Source organism: Sinocyclocheilus grahami, unplaced genomic scaffold (assembly GCF_001515645.1).
Source record: "Sinocyclocheilus grahami isolate Dianchi unplaced genomic scaffold, SAMN03320097.WGS_v1.1 scaffold20.1, whole genome shotgun sequence".
Taxonomy (NCBI): domain Eukaryota; kingdom Metazoa; phylum Chordata; class Actinopteri; order Cypriniformes; family Cyprinidae; genus Sinocyclocheilus; species Sinocyclocheilus grahami.
Window position 1 is genome coordinate 2,654,181 of NW_015505199.1, and position 21,641 is coordinate 2,675,821.

General features: G+C 39.0%; 1 protein-coding gene across 1 annotated transcript in view; it reads left to right on the plus strand.

The window, feature by feature from the left end:
• The window catches only part of LOC107556337 (protein diaphanous homolog 3-like), a 215,796-nt gene that overhangs the window by 116,350 nt on the left and 77,805 nt on the right, over nucleotides 1–21,641 (plus strand). Inside the window, exon 18 of the mRNA XM_016239434.1 lies at nucleotides 14,954–15,089. Within this exon, the coding sequence (XP_016094920.1) occupies nucleotides 14,954–15,089 (136 nt within the window). The remainder of the gene's footprint in view (nucleotides 1–14,953; nucleotides 15,090–21,641) is intronic.

The following is a 21,641-nucleotide window of genomic DNA, read 5'->3' on the forward strand; positions in this document are numbered from 1 at the left end:
TGATAAGTTTATTTAGCTCTTCCTGTCCTTTAGCTGTAAAGCACTGCAGTTTATCTTTTGGTGCGATGAATGAAGCTGAAGTATTATACGCTGTAGAATCTACATTTGCTATTGTATTTCTGATGTTATCTATTTTATCAGTGAAGAAATTCATAAAGTCATTACTATTAAACTGTGAGGGAATATTTAGATTGGGTGGCGTCTGGTTATTTGTTAATCTAGCCACTGTGCTAAATAAAAACCTTGGATTGTTTTGATTATTTTCTATGAGATTGTGGATATGCTCGGCCCTGGCAGTTTTCAGAGCCTGTCTATAGCCGGACATACTGTTTTTCCATGCAATTCTAAAAAAACGTCCAAGTTAGTTTTTCTCCATTTGCGCTCAAGACTATGAGTTTCTTTCTTGAGAGAATGGGTATTAGTGTTGTACAATGGCACAGTACGTTTTTCTCTAACCTTTTTCAATTTGATGGGGGCAACAGCTTCTAATGTATTAGAGAAGATAGTGCCCATGTTGCTAGTCATTTCGTCTAGTTCATGTGTATTTATGGGTACACAGAGCAGTTGAGATAAATCAGGCAGGTTATTTGTGAATCTGTCTTTGGTGGCTGGAACAATAGTTCTGCCCGGCCGATAACACGGAGCCATATAGTTAATAATCAGTATTATATAAGTCAGTCAATAAGTCAGTAATACGCAGCATGCACGATACAAGGAAATGGTCAGTAACATCATCACTTTGAGGTACGATATCTATATCAGTAAGATCAATTCCATGCAATATAATTAAATCTAGCATATGATTAAAACGATGAGTGGGCCCGGTGATGTTTTGCTTGACTCCAAAAGAGTTTATTAGGTCAGTAAACGCAAGTCCTAATGCATAATTTGTATTATCAACGTGAATGTTAAAATCTCAGACAATTAACGCTTTATCAACAGTAACCAATAGGTCTGAGAGGAAATCTGCAAATTCTTTTAGGAAATCTCTATACGGCCCTGGTGGTCTATACATAGTAGCCAGAGCAAGAGATATGATAGATTTCTTTTGCATATCTGACAGTGTAACATTAAGCAGAAGTATTTAGAATGAAATACTCTCATCGCACTTCAGGATCGTGGGTATCTGAGCAGAAACAGTGAGTGTGCACTTTACCTTCGGCTAACGTAGCACGGATGTGCCGGACGATGGACGCCCTGTCCCAAATGGAACACTTCATGTGCACTTGCAGTCTTATGGACTTACAATGGCCGCCGCATGTCCGTTAAGTCCACGAGACCGTAGGGTGTCCCATTTGTCATTTTAGCGTTCAGAAGGGTGCTCACGAGCACCACCTTTGCGGCCATTATGTGCCCTCGATCCGCACTTCTGCCAGGCCCGCACTGGGGCGAGCTCCACTGCAGACATCTACCCGACAGTCAAAGCGGCATTACGTCACGAAAGTGCACACTCAGAGGAAGACCGTGAGGGTTTAGGGTGCCATTTGGGACAGGGCCAGAGTCTCTGATGATCACAGCATCGCGTTCCGTCTCACGGAGAGGAGCGAAGCAGTTCCAGGTGTAGATCTCGAAGACCAGAGGGGGAGAGGTCGTCGCCCGGGGCCTGGCTCGCGTCTTCCTCTGCGGGTGCACCCAGGGTCCGTGGTGTCCAGGCGCCAGAGTGAAGGACATCTTCACGGGCCTGTGCAGAGAAACACACGGAGTAGAGGTGGTGGGACTATTAGCAGTGCGCTGTATACTTAACCTGGACTTGTGAGCGTCAGCCCGGGAGGTTTCCAGCGAGGCTCTCCGCTCTCTCAGCTGGGCCTGCTTCTCCACCAGGTCGCGGATCTGCTTCTCCACGGCCTCCAGCTCGAGCTGCACCGAATGCAGCACAAACGTGTCCTCACCTGCACTCAAAGGTAGACACACATCCGCCATTAAAGCAAGTAACAGTGAGTAAAACAATGGTAATGTGTGTGAATGGAGTATTAGCAATGTAAGCGAGATTAGCCACACTGGCGATGCTAACAGGCTATATGCTAATAGCGGACTCGGGAAATCAAAATAAAACTAGTGATGGTAAGGCACTCAGATTGTTTTTGTTGTAGAATACGATGGAGGATATATTCACAAGTTATAGAAATGAAAATGATGGCGTATAAAATTGATTTTAAGATTAAAAAATAAAGAATTAACTTGAACAAAACAAAACACACGGCAGCAACGTGTGTTTGTGTATATATATATATAGTGTGAAAGCAAAAATATATGTATGTGAAAGGAGAATGTAAGTATGTGAGAGTGCCAGAATGAATTATGGCTTGTACGGCCCCTCATATATATATATATATATATACATACACACACACACACACACACACACACACACACACACAATCATGACATAAATGACATCTATATATTATAGGGGAGGGTGGGGTAAGATGAGCCCGCCCTTTTTTTTTTTTTACTAATGTGGTCCTCAGGATAAGGGATAATGAGGCAAAAGAACAATGAAAGTATCTAAAGTAATTTCAGGATGTTTCCTATCATTTTAAATGATCAGAATGTATCTATGACAACGGGTTCTAAAATATGGCTTCTTATAAAAAAAAGTTTTCCTGTGGCTCAATTTGCCCCGGGTTAGAGGTAAGTTGATCCGAGTTAGTGGTAGATGCGCCGTCATATATATTGATATATACTGTATATGATTATAATTTGGGGAAAAGCATCTTCTGGTTGTTATCAGAGAAGTATTTGGTGTACTTGTACACTGTCCCAAATAAACAACAAATAATATGTGTGTGTGTATATAAAATGAATTAAACCAGTTGCGGATTATCACATTAAAATACCAGTTTATACTAGAGCCTTATGGTGGGGTAAAGTAAAACGCTGGCCTAATTTATCCCACAGCATTTGGCTCACTTTTCCATTTAGGAAAAAAACTAGCTTGCTTACCAATTCAAACTAATATTTAGAAACATAATTTGCCAGATTTTATATGTTGCTAAATAACCTATATGTATCAAATATTTTTAGGCCTGGATAAATTTGCTTTGATGTAACAGTTATTACATCTGTTATGCAAAAATTTTGCTTTGACATGCCAAACATGTTTTTTAAAGTAAATGGGTGCTTTCCACTCCTCCCATGTGTTTCTCCTTTTCACAATCTGGCAGAAATGTTGGGTGGTTCCAAAATATATGGTCACATGACAGTAAAAGTGTACAGTTGCTAAGATACAGGGGGTGGGTCATCTTACCCCAGTGTCCCCATTATATAATATACAATATTTCAATCAACTATATTTCTAGAAAAAATGTTTTATTCATTTCTTTTGTCTTAAGTAAAATAATCATGATGTCAATGTCATATTTTTGTATTAATTCTAGGGATGCTCTGATCGATCGGCCGGAGATCGTTATTGGCCGATAATAGCATTTAATGACTCGATCAGTACTCACTAACTTGGCCGATCTCACGAACCGATCGCAATTTGTTGACGTCAACGCGTGACGACGTACATGATGGGTGGAGACATACATGAATTGGTCGCTGCAGTCATGTCATCGCCGGTGTGGAAATGCTGTGACATTTCGAGAAACAATGAAGAATTTGCTATTTGTCGTGTATGTTTTGCATGATGATATGATGAATGGATGGTTCATTTTTAACAGCAGATTCAGTGATGTTAGAGCTGATCTGCACCTCACTGAACGCGTCTGCGGCGCATTACGGCTCCACGGGAACCGCGGCAGCTCAAATGCTTGTGTTTATACTGGCCAGCCGTGGCACGTTTCTGAAGCAGCTCTCCGCACTGCTTGGCTAAAAATAGTCTTTTGTGAGTTGTCACAGCGTGGAGGACCGAACAAAATATCGTCAGAGCCTAAGGGATAACGGTAACGCTGATAGTGGGCTGCTTTTAAATGAACGTTTATTTATAAAACAAAATATCTTCTTTGGCCATTATAGTCTACTCAATAGCATTAACACAGGCTTTACTCCTTTCAAATTTTATCTGGAATGTCACCGTTTCTGTCACTGCAACTTCCCGATCAGGCGAACAAACACACACACGAAATCGTCTGCCTCGTGAAAAAAATTTAGTTAATATTTGCATCATTTATGATTTATTTTATCCACCCGCAAATAATCTGAATGCATTTTTTATTACCTGACCCACGGATTATCCGCAGAGCCCGTGGATATAGGAAAAGCAAAATATGTTTGCTGTGTAAATCAGACGGAAACAGGTTTCCCCAGTAACAGCTGTACGCAAAGCAGCGGTGAGCTCACGAACACTGCTTTATCAGGCATATAACATGAAAGATGAAATGAAAATGACATCAAATTTTTTCTAAAGATAGTCTTCCTTCAGAACTACAGTGATATAAAAACACCCGCGCCTCATTTAGATTTTTCAATGTGCATTATGTGCTCATGTTTATTCAACGAAGCCTTTTGGAAAATCGGTCAGTTTTGATATTGTGGCGAGCGCCACAAATAAATAAATGTATGGGAAACACATCCCACAGCACAACCACCTGAGCCCAACTTGAGTCTACTCATCACCTTAACTTTAACTGCGTTTGTAGCCGGCACCATAACCAGACTGATAAACAAACACAGACCGGAAGTTAACTTCGGGCCAGGCGGTTGTGCCCGATGAAGCCGTCTATATAAAACTTGAAGCATCAGAATCGTATCGGTATCGGCCGATCACCATGACAAGAAATCGGTACTCAGTATCGGCTGCAAAAATCCTGATCGTAGCATCCCTAATTAATTCTAATTATTATTATTTCGAATATAAAAAATATTCTATTTTATAAAATTATATTATATTATATTTTCCATAATATTAATTATTTATTTTGTACAGTGTTGATGTAAATGAAGTTTAATTATTAATTTTATAACAAAATATTGTCTATAATATATTGGCTGGTCACACTTACTATTTTTTCACACAGTACAAAATGAGTCTTAAATTATATAGCTGCCTTTTTTATCCTTGTGGACAATAACAGTAGCAATGTGAATTAACAAAGTAAACAGGTTCAATTTTGGTTTCATGTTGACTTTAAATATAGCATCTCTGACTTTAAGATTTTAAAGGTATGTAGCCAGTTGTAAATGTTTCTCTATCCCGCTCTTCCTGTCCTCTGCTTCTCTTTCTCTCCTGTCCGTTTTTCACCCTCAAACAGAATGTCCCGGGCCTCACTCTCTCCCTCTTTCAGCCCTTTTCCAGGTCAGTGAGTTTTCAGCCCTCAGAAGCAGCTTGTTTAAATCAATGCCGAGGAGTGGCAGGGGACCAGCAGTAGAGCAGGAGGCTACAGGTCTTCATACACACTTACCTTACCGCAGCACTGTATGCACTCACACATTCCTGCACGCCAAACACTCACACACATGCAGACCTGCAGCCACACATGCTTAGTCATCCTCTCAGTAACATCTCTGTCGTGCTTTCTCTTCAGTTCTGACTGCTTTGTTTTGATGGAGATTGTTTTTGGCCGCTTGCTCCACTGATTCCCAGAAGCGCGGACACATACTTGCGCACACATACACACACATTCCATTCCGACTTCCTCACCCTGTTTTCCTATTCTCTTTCTTAGGGTGGAAAAGTGACAAAAATGAAGAAAGAAAAAGACAAAAAGAGAGACTAGGAGACAGACTAATATGGGAGCCATACAGATAATTAAATGAAAAAAGGGGGAGAAAAAGAAAGTAATAATGCTGCTGCAGCAGCAAATGACCATTCCTGCCAATCAGACTGTTATGAATAATTGAATTTGTGTAGGGAGAGATGAAGATCCCATCTCACTTCAGCTTCTTTCACTTCTCCTCCATATAGGAACATTGACTGTGTTTCTAAACCCAGTGAGTTACGTCAGCAGCATTTTGGGCATCAAAACCCATATGAATACTAGATCATTCGAATACTGAAAATCTGTGCGGCCACATTGTGGTCTGTGCTTTTTGAAAATGAAAGGATTTCATGTTCATTTGAGACATGACTCTTAGGCGAAATGGTAATAGTAATTTGATTTCACACCTCACTCTAAGCTACAGGTTGTTCTAAGAATTATATCCTTGTAAAATACTAAAAAAATAATGACAAAAAGGTGGTGAATTGTTTTAAGCAGCAGTTAATTATGAGACTAAAGCTCAAGAGAGCCACACAAGCCTTGCCAACCTCTGAATCATACCCCATAATCCGGTACCATGGGAGTTGCTGTGGCAACCGCATTTTCATTTCTACAGTTGACTTTTGACCTTTAGCTGGCAGCTCTGTCTTATCAGCAAATAGCCACACTGTTACATGCAGGCTCACAAACACATCAAAACATTGAAGTGTTGTCACAACCTTCCTCATAACAGACCGACCAGGTGAGGAAGGTGACGAGGTGAACATTCTGCTGCATACGGTTCATTCTGTGTGATCCTCATCACTAACATTCAAAAGGATGCTAATGTTGGACATGCCCTTGCCTGCCCTGAGCCCCTAGTGCATTGAGTGCTAGTCATTTTACATTGAACTATGTGTGTTTCAGAGTCTTTTAGTGTGCATGTGTGTATGAGTGTTGCCCCTCTCTGCTCATCCACCCATTTGAAATAGACCAGCAGCAGTTTGGCAGTGCTGACAGGAATCCAATTGACCGTGGCTAATGGCAGACAGACAAGGGAGAGTGGGTGAACACGGGATGACCTGTAGGCGGAAAAAGAGAGAGCAGAATGGAAAATGGGCATTCGCTCATCTCTCCTTGGCACAACCCATAAAACAACAATTCAAGATTTATAATTGCTATTTATGATAAATAAGTTCATTAAAGTGCTTATATAGTCCTCTATAAGAGCTATCAGTGCAGTAAATACAAGATTTAATATAGTTAATCTCAATGATAATGACTGTTTCAAAAACTAATGAGCTCCCCACTTGGATCGCATTGTAAGGCATCATAAGGGAAACGATAACTAACTAACTATATATGTATATATATATATGAATATACAACGTTCTCTTCCACCCTCAATACCACGACTGAGCAAGGCACCGAAGCCCCAACTGCTCCCCGGGTGCCGCAGCAAAAATGGCTGCCCACTGCTCCAGTTGTATGTTCACGTTGTGTGTGTGTGTGTTCACTACTCACTGCTGTGTGTGTGCACTTGGATTCAGAGTATGGGTTACCACTTTTCAAGTCACTTTTCACTTTCAGGACTCCTGATGTGGACAGTTCACTTGGTTTTGCAATGTAATTACTTCTTTAATCCTGCAACTCAGTGGTTCTCAAACTTGTCCTGGAGTACCCCCGGCCAGCCCTGCACATTTTGTATGTCTCCCTCATCTATCACACCTGATTCAACTCATCAGCTCATTAATGGAGACTGCAAGACCTGAAGTGGGTGTGTCAGATATAGGGAGACATACAAAATGTGTAGTGCTGGGGGTACTTCATGGAGAGGTTTGAGAACCACTGCTGTAACTGAATTAACAGTTTTATTTTTCACCTCCATTTGTTTTTTTTTGTTTTTTTTATGCTAAATAAAATGTAATACCAAATGGCAAGCACCCAGTCCAAGACTCACCTTCAAACTGAGGGAATCCCCTGTGCTTTGGCAGTCATTGTTAAAAAAGACAGGGAGGCAGAGTGCTTCTTTGAATAAACAGTGTCTATTGACTGCTTTCTGTCTTTGCTTGATGCTAAACTGTGCTAACAGAGACCTATTGGGCAGCTGTAGAGCACCTCCATTGGAGAATTGTCTATACCCCATATATGTCCAGTAACTAAATGAGTATAATATAAGAATAATCTTGTATTACACTAATTCTAGAAACTGCAGAGCACTTTGAGTGTGGTACTGTGTAGAGCTGTTTCTGTGTAGTTAGTCATGTCTTGTCAGTTTACAAAGGAATCACTAAAACATGCCTGATTTCTGCCATTGATGAGTCTTGCGTTTTGCTTTGAAGTTTTTTCCCTTCAATTTGCCTCAGAGTTACTCTGAGAACATAAAATGGCACCGTTTCGTCCGATGCCAAAGCAGTTACTTTTAGTGAAATTAGCTTTGGTCACTGTAACCCTCCATAGCGGGTCTGAATCTTCCTGAATTGTCTCCTGTCAAGCTGAGTTTGATGCGAGCAAGGGGGGAAATAGCGAGAACCCCAGTCCTGGCACGACTGCAGTAATTAAGTTCAAACGATGACTAGAAAATGGAGATCAGCTCTGTAATGAGAAAACAGACGTTTTCGGGGCGAGGGAGACTGCAGAGTTCCGTCCTAATTGCTGCACCCTGTGTTTATCTCTTTCCCCTCGCTCTCCACCTTAACACAGTTAAAGGCCATTTATGCATATGAGAAGTGAGGAGTTTAGTCCCCTGTTGACTGGGAGAGTGGGCGGAGTCTAATCAGACACATCGGGCTTGGCAGGAGCCGAGCAGATTTGTAGAGAGAGTGGCTTCATCAGATTAGCAGGGTTATATGAGGTAGGCAGGCAGCTGTTGTGATCTATATTAAGGCATGTCTTATGAGAGCCCCAGCTTTGAGTTTAGAGTTTGCCAGGCATCAATCACTTGTAACAGCATTTTAGACTCTTTCCGACACACTTTGTTCAGCTCACATGGAGTCGTCTCTCTCAGTGTGAATGCTGATTTAAATAGACTCAAAGAGATACAAGTGCAGAAGTTTGCAGAGATTGAGAAACTAAACGCAAACATTTTGCACCCATGCTTCTTTTCAGAAGCTCCCTTGTTCCTGCATTTTCCACCAAAATGGTTCCTGGGCCAAAAGCTGGTTTGATGCCATTACCACAAATCCAGCACACAAAAAACATTCTAGGAGTCTTGTAATTTTGAGAGCATATTTTAACACCCAAAGTAATGTAATTCACCGTCTGTGCATCGCAAATTGGCTTTGTGAAGTCTGAAGTTATGTATATCTAATAAAATTTGAATAGTATTTCTAGATGTTTTATTTAAGATTGGAGTTGAAAATAGTCACTGGAGTAGCTTTGCAACACAACAAAGTAGCTTTGCTTTATATGCTCAAGCACTTTAAAATGGAGTGGATTCTGGTTGGCTGTCAATGGCAATGTTCCTTTGTGTTGTTAGTGTTATAGTTGTGGTGTGGACTTCTCTATTCTAATAGAATTAGAATGATTATTAAAACTTTATAGTTATAGTTTATCATTCTTGGTGGCAACGGGCCTTTGGTCTAGAACAGGGGTCACCAAACTCGTCCTGGAGGGCCGGTGTCCTGAAGAGTTTAGCTCCAACCCTAATCAAACACACATGAACCAGCTAATCAAGGTCTTACTAGGTATACTTGAAACTTCCAGTCAGGTGTGTTGAGGCAAGTTGGAGCTAAACTCTGCAGGACACCGGCCCTCCAGGACCGAGTTTGGTGACCACTGGTCTAGAAGGACTGAATTGATTTTTTATTATTTGAAAACTTTACATAGTAAGGAGATTATCCTGTCCCCTGGTCTAATATTTGTTTATGATCAATGTTTATGATTAAACACAGCATGTTTAAGTTTCTTATGACCTAAAACCATCATGTCAAAGTCTACAGTGGAAACACATTGACTGGGGCCAGATTATGCACTGTTTCCAGCGACTGCACCTTGTCTGTTGTAAAGGGGTATATCAGAGAGGTTGATGGCTGATGTTGTAAAGTATGTTCCAAGAGAGCGCGGCCCAGCAGTTAAAGTTCATCAGTAACGCTTTGTAATGGTGTGTGTGTGTGTGGTGTTAGGGGGGGGCAGAGAGAGAGATGGATAGTGTATTCTGAGGAGTTTCTTCACCTCAGCTGTGTGTGGGATTCTCCCCTTAACCCCTCATCAGTCATTTACATACACAGATGCTGACTATGGCTAACAGTAAAGACTGTGTGTGTGTGTGTGTGTGTGTGTGTGTGTGGGTACCCCCCATCCTCTCACGCTCTGTCTCCCTGAACTCTCATCACTTTTATTTTGTGTGTCTTTGTGTGTGTGTGTGTGTGTGTGTGTGTGTGTGTGTGTGTGTGTATTCATGAGAATTTACAAGTCAGTGCCCTGCTGTTAACTCTTTAAAAGTTCAACTCCGCAATGAAAATTCTCATTTATTCACCCTCATGCTGTTCCAAACCTGTATGAATACTGTAAATTACTAAAAAGTGAATGTACTGGTAACTTCATACAGTAGCTATGTGAAATACAAACCAAAATTTAAATCACTATTCAATGCCTCTGTATCTCTGATGCTCTCACAGCCAGTGGCAGCTTTATACATTGTGTGAGATCAACAGTACTGGGAGTGACTGGGGCAGTGGCTTTGATTCACATTTGATTAAATTCATCAGTGGTGTGTGTGCGTTAACAGTGATTGCTATTGATTCAGACTGAAGTTACACCTTTTCAGTATTTATTCAGCATTGTGAGATTTACTTGTATCTCTAGCGGCACACTGTACTGTATCCAAAAGAATCAATATCAGCACAATATAGTGCATCCTTTAAGGCCTCTCAGACAATTGAAACTATTATCTCTACTCATTAAAAACAGGTTTTGTGACTTGTGTGTGTTACAATTCAACCTATATGTGAGTAAAGGTAATCATAAATCTTTAGAAAACGTTTGTTTTTCATGCTTTTTTTTTTTAGCAAACTGACCTTTTCTGTAGTTATGATAATGAAGTGTGTAAAAGCACATAATAATGCCATTCAATGCGGAAACATACATTTCTTCTGTGACGTTTCTCTAAGAGCCTGTTCTTGTCGGTAATTCTTCTATCATGATGTTCAACCAGGGATTAGACCAGCTCTTATGTTATTATTTTCTATTATGCTGCTGAATAGGCATGATGGAACATCCTCAGCCTTCTGCACATTTTCCACAGAGCTGTTATTGAACATCTAATAACTCAGTGTTCAGTGTAGGCCCATCTGCTCCTGAACGCTGACTCACGCCGGAGCTGTCGTACACCGAGGTGCTGTCTACTTAATCGATGAGCCTGTTGACAATCTCTTACTCTAAACTGCTATCAATGCTTTACCCGCTGGCTGTGCGAGAGGTTGCATTGACTTACCTGTCACATGCGGTTCAGATGAGGCTACCGGTCACAAACAGAGCACATTAGGTAAGACCTCCTTCTGTGTAGTGCTTTTGAAGTGTTAAAAACGACATCTGTGCAATACCGCCGCTTCCCATTATTGGTGCCTACCGCTGACATCACTTTCTGTGTAGAAAGCCCTACTGAGCAAGTTGCAGCTCAGAAACAAGCTTGAATGTAAATTTAGTTGCCTCCTTTGCTTTGTCAGTGAGGACTTTCACTATATTAAATTGGATACTTGAGTAGCATAAGAAAGTCAATGCCTTCTAGCAAAGTGTTTTGAAATGTGTAGAATTTGCATTTAGCCAACATCAGTGATAACTAACAAGTTGCAAACAGTGAATTACAAGTCTAAAAGTGTTGAAGGTAGGGCAAGGTCATTATGAATCCCCCTCTTGTATTAGTGTTGATATTGATGTCCGCGTGCTACCGAGCGTGAGGTCATGCACTGCTGCTTTTCATTCTCCCCCTAATTCTAATGAAAGTGTTTAAAGCGATCTGTGTGTGCGCACAGTCACAGGGATGTGGAAAGGAAAGCTGATTTAGCCCACCTTCCATCTCTCTATCCTCTTCCCCTCGTCAGGATTTACTGTGATCTCAGACTGTGGCCGTAATCCGCCACACGCAATGGGGAATAAGCCTCGTTATCATGTGACTTATACTCTGTTCTGACCCACCGTCAATAGCCATATTCAATAGCCATGCTTCAAGTATGGATCTGTTCGAGATCTGTGAGCTGTGCAGAAAATAGACAGCAAAGTATACTTTAGCCATTCACAAAGGTGTTTTTTTTGTCAATCCCCTCTTAGAGCAGGTGTGGAGAGAAGTTTTCCACAAGACAAATATTAGATATGATGGTGAAATGTAATGTTTTGGCACACACACATACACACACACACACACATATATATATATACAGTGGGTACGGAAAGTATTCAGACCCCCTTACATTTTTCACTCTTTGTTATATTGCAGCCATTTGCTAAAATCATTTAAGTTAATTTTTTTTCCTCATTAATGTACACACAGCACCCCATATTGACAGAAAAACACAGAATTGTTGACATTTTTGCAAATTTATTAAAAAAGAAAAACTGAAATAACACATGGTCCTAAGTATTCAGACCCTTTGCTCAGTATTTAGTAGAAACACCCTTTTGATCTAATACAGCCATGAGTCTTGTTGGGAAAGATGCAACAAGTTTTTCACACCTGAATTTGGGGATCCTCTCATATATTCTTTTGTATATGTGTGAGAAAAGTAAGTTCTGAGCCCAGGATATGTGCATTACTTCTGTAAATGCATTTAACTTCTTTAGAATCTAGAAATGCAGTACTCATACCTATATTCAAATTATTGAATTTTGAATTCAGTTTATTCCTCAGCCGTCTTTATATCTCCATTTGTGTTGAACTCCCTCTCCCCACTCTTTCTTTCTGCCTTTTCTCATTAAACCTGTTCGTCTTTTGCCTCTTACATCTTACCTTTGTGTAAGCTGTGCCACTGGCTCTTTTCCACACACTTAGAAATACATCCATTATCTGAAAAAGGCTTTTAAGGCTGCAGAGAGAAAGAGAGCTGAAGAAAGAGGCATATGAAGTGTTAGGACAAGGTGACTGCTCTAATGATGTTACTTTCTGATAGCTTGGTCTGATTGCCCGAGTGTTCTTCTTACACCTAGACAAGTAGCCCTCATCAAACCAAGAGAGGGGTTATAGATTTCTAACAACCCTCTTCAACCACTAATGGTCAAAAAGCAAAGAAAGCTAGCAAGAAGGGAAATTTTGCTCTGTTCTTGCCCCACAGATTTTCTCGGAGACATCTGAAGTGCTCAGAACATTGTGAAAACCTGGGAATAAAATGCCTTAGTTAATGAGAGGTCTCTTTCTGCCAAAATTTACTCCACTTAACACTATTTTCTTCCAGTTTGTCTTTCTTTCTTTCTTCCCTCCCTCTTTCCTTCCTTACTTCGACTATATTTCTTTCTTTCTTTCTTCCCTCCCTCTTTCCTTCCTTACTTACTTCGAACTATATTTTCACAGTTGCTCTTTTTTTTTTTAAATCAAAATTTTCTCTATGTAGCACATTTTCTCCTCCATGTTAATGTTGTTCCGTTAATTGATTAGGTAATATATAGTGCTACTATTTCATTAATTCAACTTATTAATACTGGGCAACTTTTCCCTGAATTTTTTGGTGGAGAAAAAATAACTGATGTAACTGTCAATGCCTGAAACTTTGCTGGGTTGTGTAAGTCGCCTGCTTGTAAAACTTGCTTTACTTTTATAATGTTCCTACTTTTGGGAACTTTTATGATGTTATTGAATATGCAACATTGGATTTTATATACTGTTGTGCAATCAAATATATTATGTAACTAATTATGATTTTGATTGCAATCAAAGTTATTCATTAGATTGTAAGTGTTTACAAATGTTAACTTATCAATTGTTGCATTCATATTGCATAAGTTTAATATAGCCATGTTGTGATTTTTCAGTAGTTAGTTGTTTTTTTTATATCGCTTGCTAATATGTAAGGTTACAAAATAGTGAGTTAAAACAAGTAAGCCTTCGGGAGCTCTATGATGACTTTCAGTAGAGTAACAAATAAAAAGCTTTTACAAAAGGTAGAACAATAACAAAATGACACATTTCCTGTTTATAAGTTCAAGGCTGTTTTATATGGTTTGAGCTAGCTTAAGCATCAAGTCATTTGGGATGGATCAGTCAGGTGTTTTGTTGCTGCAGGAAATGGCTGTCTTGTCCATGTGACTGGCACCATGGACTCTTTGAAATTTCAAGCCATTTTGGCGAAGAGTGTGATGCCTTCAGTGTGTAAATTGAAGCTTGGTTATCATTGGACTTTCCAGTGAGACAATGATACGGAGCATCTACCAGCACTTGTTTCAGGGATGGGTCCTGGAATGTCCTTGAGTGGCCATCTCAGCCTCCGGATTCAAATCCCATTGAAAATCTTTGATGGGATTTGAAACAAGGGGTGGCAGCACAGAAAGCACAAAATGTCAGTGAGCTGGAAGCTTTTCACATGAGCAGTAGGCTAAGAGTCCAATAGAAAGGTGTCAGGATCCTCTGAACATTTGCCAGAAGCATTTATTGAAGGGTATGAAGGGTAAAGAATGCTCCGCCAAATACTTTTTGACTTTTGGGGTTGAATAGTTTTGCACATGGACATTTGTAGAGATTCAACTTAGTTCTCAAAATCATTCAAATGTCTATTTATGGACTGTTTACTGAGGCTCTAGTTTGGTGCCTCAGTTCTATTCGCATCAGCAGAATGTCTTGTATATCAGGGGAGTTAATGATTTTGATTGCAACTGAAATTCAATTTGATGGACAGTGTCTATAACTAGACTCCTGGGCTAAAATTCAGAGAAAAATAAATAAATAAATATATATATATATATATATATATATATATATACAGTATATAAAAAGATTCGAAAGTTCTAAAGAGCAGCATTTATTTGAAATGGAAATCTTTTTAAACATTATACATGAATTTACTGTCACTTTTGGTCAATTTAATGAATCTGTGCTAAATAAAAGTATTAGTATATTTTTAGTGTCCCAAAATGATTAAATGTTAGAGTATGTTGTACTAATGTTTGTTAATCAAATTCACTTATAATTTATATACACGTTTTATTCACTTTATAACTTTTAACTTTTAACTTTTTTAGTTTTTGAAGTCAGGCTTCTGTCAGGTTGTTGAGCTTTAAACGTTTAACACAACACTAAATCTAAAGAACTGAAATGAACTGAAATGTCTCCACATAACACTGAACATCTATTCACTTCAGACTTTCCTTGTTTCCTCAATAGTCTGCTCTATCTCTGTCTTTTTTCTCTCTAGCAAGCAGTTAAGGAGAATGCAAGGAGAAGAGAGGCGGAGGAGAAGCAGAGGAAAGCGAGGATAGCCAAAGAGAAGGCGGAACGAGAGAAGCAGGAGCGGCAGATGAAGAAGAAGAGACTGCTGGAGGTCAACACAGGTGAGATGTTTATCAGTTACTCACTGAAAGTTTTCACGAGAGTGAGCTTTAAAAAAAATCACCTTTGAAGATGGATGAAACGAGTCCCTGCACACGTTCCTAGGAGCTTGTTTTAAACCGACAGAAGAGAGACACAAGTGAGAGCGTATGTGTGTCCTGTTGTCAATCTGTTACCATGTGAACAGCCCATCGCTGTTATAATACCCCACACACAATAGAAATTCAATGCTGTGACTTTCACAATGTTGAAGACGTTGCTTTGTAGTGACTCTCTGTTCTGAATCAAGCCGATCTGCATTTACACACTTCCTATAATGTTTACTCAGGCTTTTATATATTTATCTGAGCGAGCATCAACATCATAATGATACAACGAAATGCATGATGATATTAGAGATGTGATTGGATTACAAACAGGTTCTGTGCACTCATGAGACACACACATGAGAAATGAGTTTGCTATAATATATGTTGCCACTCTGCTGTTGCCTCCTGCTGTTTGAGGAATGTGTGTGAGGATGTACACGGACACAGCGGGCTCACAGTGTTCACTGGGATGAGTTTTGTGCCTGAATCAGGTCTCACGCTGAGTCAATACAGCAGAAGAGCAGCCTGAAGTGTGTTCTTCATGCACTTAATACAAAAAACACAACACAAAAGCACACTTACAAATGATAATATGGAGTGTGGCATGATGAGTAGTCAGTAGTGAATGTGGTGTTTGGTTATGGTAGGATGTGGGGTGGTAGTTGACAGTGGGCCATGAAGTATAGTGCAAGGGTGAGGGGCTAAAATGGGCAAGATGTGGCAAGAGTTAGGGATGCATAATGTGTTGGCAGTCATAGTACTATCAGCCAATAAATGTGATTTCACTTTTGTAGTATTGACCAGATAAGTGAAATAAGCCAATATATATTAAGATGACAAATTATAGCAAAATAATCTTGAGACTCTCATTTCTGGCTAGCCTAGCTATTGTTAAACAATATAAATACATTAAAAATAAATTAAAAAATTTTAATCTACGGATCAGGAATTTAAATAGTAATAATAATAATGCATTATATATATATATTTTTTTATTATTATTTTATTTTTGTTTTTTTTAAAGAGAGTTGCGCATAAGCATGACTGATTTCTGTAATGGATCATAATAGGGCTTACATTTGGGCCTATGTTTGTTAAACAGCAAGAAAATTGTATTCTGCAGTTGTGCCTATTTTTAAATTAAAAGTAGTTTTACACTGTTCTGGTGACTTTTAATGTGAAAATGTTAAAGTGACTCTCACAAAATGTAGACTGACGTCTAAGACCGGCCAGTACTGTATATATTGACTTTTGGCTTTAAAATATCAATAATCCCCCAAAAGGAAACTATCATATCTCACCGATCAGTAAGTAAGGCCTGTGCCTCGAAAGGTCAGTGGCTCAAAGTTGGTATTGTTTCAACTTTAAACAGCACTTTAATGCTCTAGCTTGACACTTCGATCCATAGAATTCAGTCCATTGAGGAACGTTCATGTGAGTCATGTGAAAGTGCTTTCGGAGGTGAGCTAAGAACTGGAGTATGAATATTAGGAGATGCATTTGACAAGTTTGTGTGATAATGGGTGATACCTGCATTTTTTTGTATTCGTTTAAAGCATAATCCTCAGTAGAATTGAATAAATCAGGATTTTTAAAGGACAGCCACTGAAGCTCATCTGATTCTGCTTGGTTTAGTTTCATTCATTTTCTTTCTCTATTTTTTAACTCTCTTGAAGGACTGCTGTCCTTCACTTTCATTTAAAACAAATCTCAGTGTTTAAGTTTCTAGAGCAGGTCTCTAATAAACCTTTTCAATTTAATGTAGATTCCATTAGATGTCTCATGACAGTCATTCAGAACCAAAGTGCTTCCGTTTCAACTTAATGAGACACTTCTCTAAGGGTTTACTGACATGTCACTGCTGTCTTTGTTCAACAGGGGGCACTGCACACTGTCCAGGCAGTCCGTGTCGGACTTATTTATACATTGGATGAATTCAAGTCAGAGACAGAGTTTCAGCCCTCTGCTTAACTCACTTGCCTCTCTGATTATATCCTTAAGACTTAAGACATGCGACTTTCTTCTTTGTTTTAGTCTACCTCTGTCTTATCTCGATTGCATAGTTTCTCCATTGTAATGTTATGCGTCTCTGAGTGTAACTGAAGAAGGTTTCTTCTCTCTTTGGGTCCAAGTACACCTCATTCAGCTACCCAGTGTATCAATGTTCTGCATTGTATTTCTTTACTTTGTTTGAGATTCTTCTCTCTTTAATTCTAAACTTCACTGAAGTTTTAATGGAAAATATGGTTTGTTCTAGTCTTTGTTCTAGTTTATGTACATATTGCTCGCTCCAACGTTCTTACTGTTTGTCAGATCATTTATATGTCATCCTAGTGTTGTTTATTCCAATAACAGTTTACACATCGTAGTTTGGAAAGGCCAGTACTGACCCAATTACATCAGCATTACTAGGAGGCCAATTATAGACAGATAAAAAAAGGCAGCACAACTGTTTGCAACATTAATAATAATAATTGTTTCTTGAGCAGCAAATCAGCACGTTAGAATGGTTTCTGAAGGGTCATGTGACACTGGAGTAATGGCTGCTGAAAATTCAACTTTGTCACCACGGGAATAAATTACATTTTTAAATGTATTCAAATAATTTAAATATTGCAGTATTTCATAACATTACTATTTATTTGAATAAAAATATAGTAAAAGCAGCCTTGGTGATTATAAAAGACTTTTCAAAAACAGTAAAAAAAAATCGTACTGACCCCGAACTTTGTTGTTGTGTTTTAATACATTGTTACTGATAAAAAAAAGGCAGCACAACTGTTTGCAACATTAATAATAATAATTGTTTCTTGAGCAGCAAATCAGCACGTTAGAATGGTTTCTGAAGGGTCATGTGACACTGGAGTAATGGCTGCTGAAAATTCAACTTTGTCACCACGGGAATAAATTACATTTTTAAATGTATTCAAATAATTTAAATATTGCAGTATTTCATAACATTACTATTTATTTATTTATTTGAATAAAAATATAGTAAAAGCAGCCTTGGTGATTATAAAAGACTTTTCAAAAACAGTAAAAAAAAAAAATCGTACTGACCCCGAACTTTGTTGTTGTGTTTTAATACATTGTTATTTGCCATTCTTCCATTTAGTTGAAAACCTTGCATATTTGTAAGTGAATTTTCTGTACATTTTGAATCTGTTTTGGACAATGGCTATTTTGTTGTAATAATGGGAAATGAAAAATCACAATTTTAAGCCATTTCAGAGCAAAACAACATACATTTTGGCTATTGTAAAAAAATTAAAATAAAAAAACTGAGAAAAAAAACTAAATCCAAAATATATATATATATTTTTTTAAGCTACATTGCCCAGACGCATTTCTAAAGTGTCCTGTGGGTGCTTCCTCACATATTTGTATCTACTCTCTTTATCTATTTATTTTCTCATCCTTTCATCATCAATCAAACACCAGCAGTGTCCTCTTGCAAGGTGGGAAATGAAAAATCACAATTTTAAGCCATTTCAGAGCAAAACAACATACATTTTGGCTATTGTAAAAAAATTAAAATAAAAAAACTGAGAAAAAAAACTAAATCCAAAATATATATATATATAAACAATGTTTTAATGAACACTGTTCCCAATTAGTTAATTGCTGCAATTATTTTTCGATTAATTGTGCAGCCTTAAGTGGCAAGGAAATACTGTTTTTATTTATTTATTTATTTTTAAACACTCGTCCTGGCTCAGGTGCAGCAGCAGACGCAGACAGAGGGGCGACATCAAAGAGCTTCTCAGAGAATGTCGCCTTCAAAGAGAGACCATCTCTGCTTCCTCTTCCCCCTTCTGCTTTCTATCACAAATCTCTTTCACACCAATTAGTTTCTAATCATGTTCCTCTTTATCTCTCTTTTCTTTCCTGCGCTCAGAGCTCTGATGTGACACGTGTGTGCCGGCAGTGAGTGTGTGTGTGTGCAGCTAGCACACGGGGCTGCACTAAGCGCAGTGTGTGCACTGCTTTAGAAAAGAGAACGAAAGGCTGGTTTTTATTCAAAAATAATAACAATTCTCCCTCTCTCTCTCTTTATCTCTCACTCACAGTTTTTGATGATGTCTGTCTGCCGTCAGAAGTCAGACAGCACAAATAGGCTCTTTTGTGTTTCCAGGTTACCATTGCCACTTCTCCTGTTCGTCTCCACGGAGACTGTCAATTAAAGCACCGTGGTAATCCGAACAGCCCCGGTGAGAGAGGCGATGCTCTGTATGTGTTAGGGTTAGCGTAAGCGGGCCACGCTTTGGAGGGTGGTAGGATGTGAGACCGAGAGAAAAGATATAATAAATTGGTTTGGCACTGTTAGCCAGGAGAAGGAAGCTGTGCACTAGTTTCCTCTGAAATGTTTTGGAGCCACACACACTGAGAGAGCCATGATTCAAGACCAGACCGGAGGAGTAGAGGGAACTACATGAACATGTTTTCAGAGAGAGGGGAGGGTCTCTGTGCTTGTTGAAAGCAACAGACCAGACATCTAACAGAATTAGGCCACATATCCATAGACACGGAGCAAACACATGCTCTTCCTAATTCCAGCAAGTGCTGTAAAAGCCCAGCATTCTGGCTACTCTGTCCCAGATATCGGTTTTCCTCCAGGAAGAAGCCACAGGGGGGCTCCCAGCTCCCTGGAGCTCAGAAACGAGCTGATGAAACTGACTCTGAACCCTACAGCCTATAAGGAGTATATACTTAGACAGATGCAGTGAAAGCTTAGTGAAAGATTTAAAAAGAAATCAAGCCACACAAAGAGAATGGAATTTAACAGGAAGAATTTCACTCAGCAAGTGCGCAGCTACAAGTAATTTGTTACTCCACACCAAAAAGAAAAACTGCCCGACGGCCACTTTTACAACCTGTCAGAACTTTAATATACAGCTATATGAGCAGGATTTTGGACCAATGAGATTTCTCAGTGGGTGGAGTTACCTAGCACAATGCTAATGCTGACATGAACTCAGATTTACATTAAAGAGCTGTTATTGCTCGCTGATTTATTATGTTGGACCTCGTTTGTACACACTATACATAATATAGTGTCTTAATGTGTTTTTTATTATATTTTATATTCTTATGTTTATATATTGAAAATAATTGTATATGCTATAAAAACACAGGGAATGCATCCAACTTAATTTATTGTATGCAATTAGTGCATCCCCACATGTTTTTATATATTATAAGAAATAAATTGATATATACATTATATGTGAAATGTGTAACAGCACCCCTGTGGGTTTCCTATCAGGTCCAGTATTGCTGTGGCTGCCCAGTCCTTCAATAACAACTTGTTTGCAAAAGCTGCATCACGTTAGTGATCCAAAGTGATCTCAATGTTTGTATGTTATCTGCTTCCGTGTTCTCTGGGTATCAAACCCATGATATTGGCATCATTACCACTCTGCTAGGTTCACAAATCATGAGTTTCTTTAAGATTTCTACAATATTTTATACAGATTAACTCCTGCTGAGCTTATGCATGAGATCCAACAATATTCTCTTTATCTTTCACTGACGTTTTCTTCTTTCTTTAAGAATATTGAAAATATTTGACCTTTACGCTCCAGAAAAGGTTTAAAAATCTGAATATGCACCTGACAAATCAGATTAGCCAGATTTTGTCAAAGCCATAGCAGACAGACAGCTGAGCAAATGTGCTCTTTGTATCTGTTCAGGAATATATGATGTGAAAGATGAGAACAAGAAAAGAGGGTTGATGAAAGATTATAGGGGAGATAATTGCTGTCTTTATTATTTGTCATCTCTCTTTCACCCTCTTCAGATAAACATGAGAGAGAATGAATGTGAACTGTGAGCGCCTCTGTGTATGTCAGAAATGATTGTGCTGTTCTGTCATTTTAGCTCATCCCGTGCAGACACCCCTCCAGCTCCTTGACACACATTTGTTTGATCTCAGATCAGCGAATATCATGTGTTTGTGTGATATGTATTGAACAGCTCATAAATTTGAGCAGGACTGAAGTGTAGCTTCTCCTTTAAGGCCAATTCACACCTCACTGACAGAATGCGTCTGATGCCGTTTGTCTTGTTCTGTTGGTGCGCTGTAAATTGGCCTTTAAAAAACCTTCTACGCCCATTATAGCATGTGTTCCTAAATTGTGATTGTGTGGCAATTAGGAGCAAATGCATCTAAAGGCCTTTCACTTTACTAGCAGCAGGGCTTCAACGGAAGCGTACCGCTTTGACCTCCATAAGAAAAGCAACACAGATGGCATCACGGAAGGGCAGTTTCAGAGGTTGCTAGGTAGAATGAAATCTGAAAGTAATTGAAATACATCACACACACACACACACACACACACACACACACACACACACACACACAAAAAACTGAGTTGGAAAAAGGATCACCCTTCTTGTGTCAGTATTTTGTTGAACCACGCTTTAATTAGAGCCTTTAGTTTGTTGGGATTTGTTACTACTAAC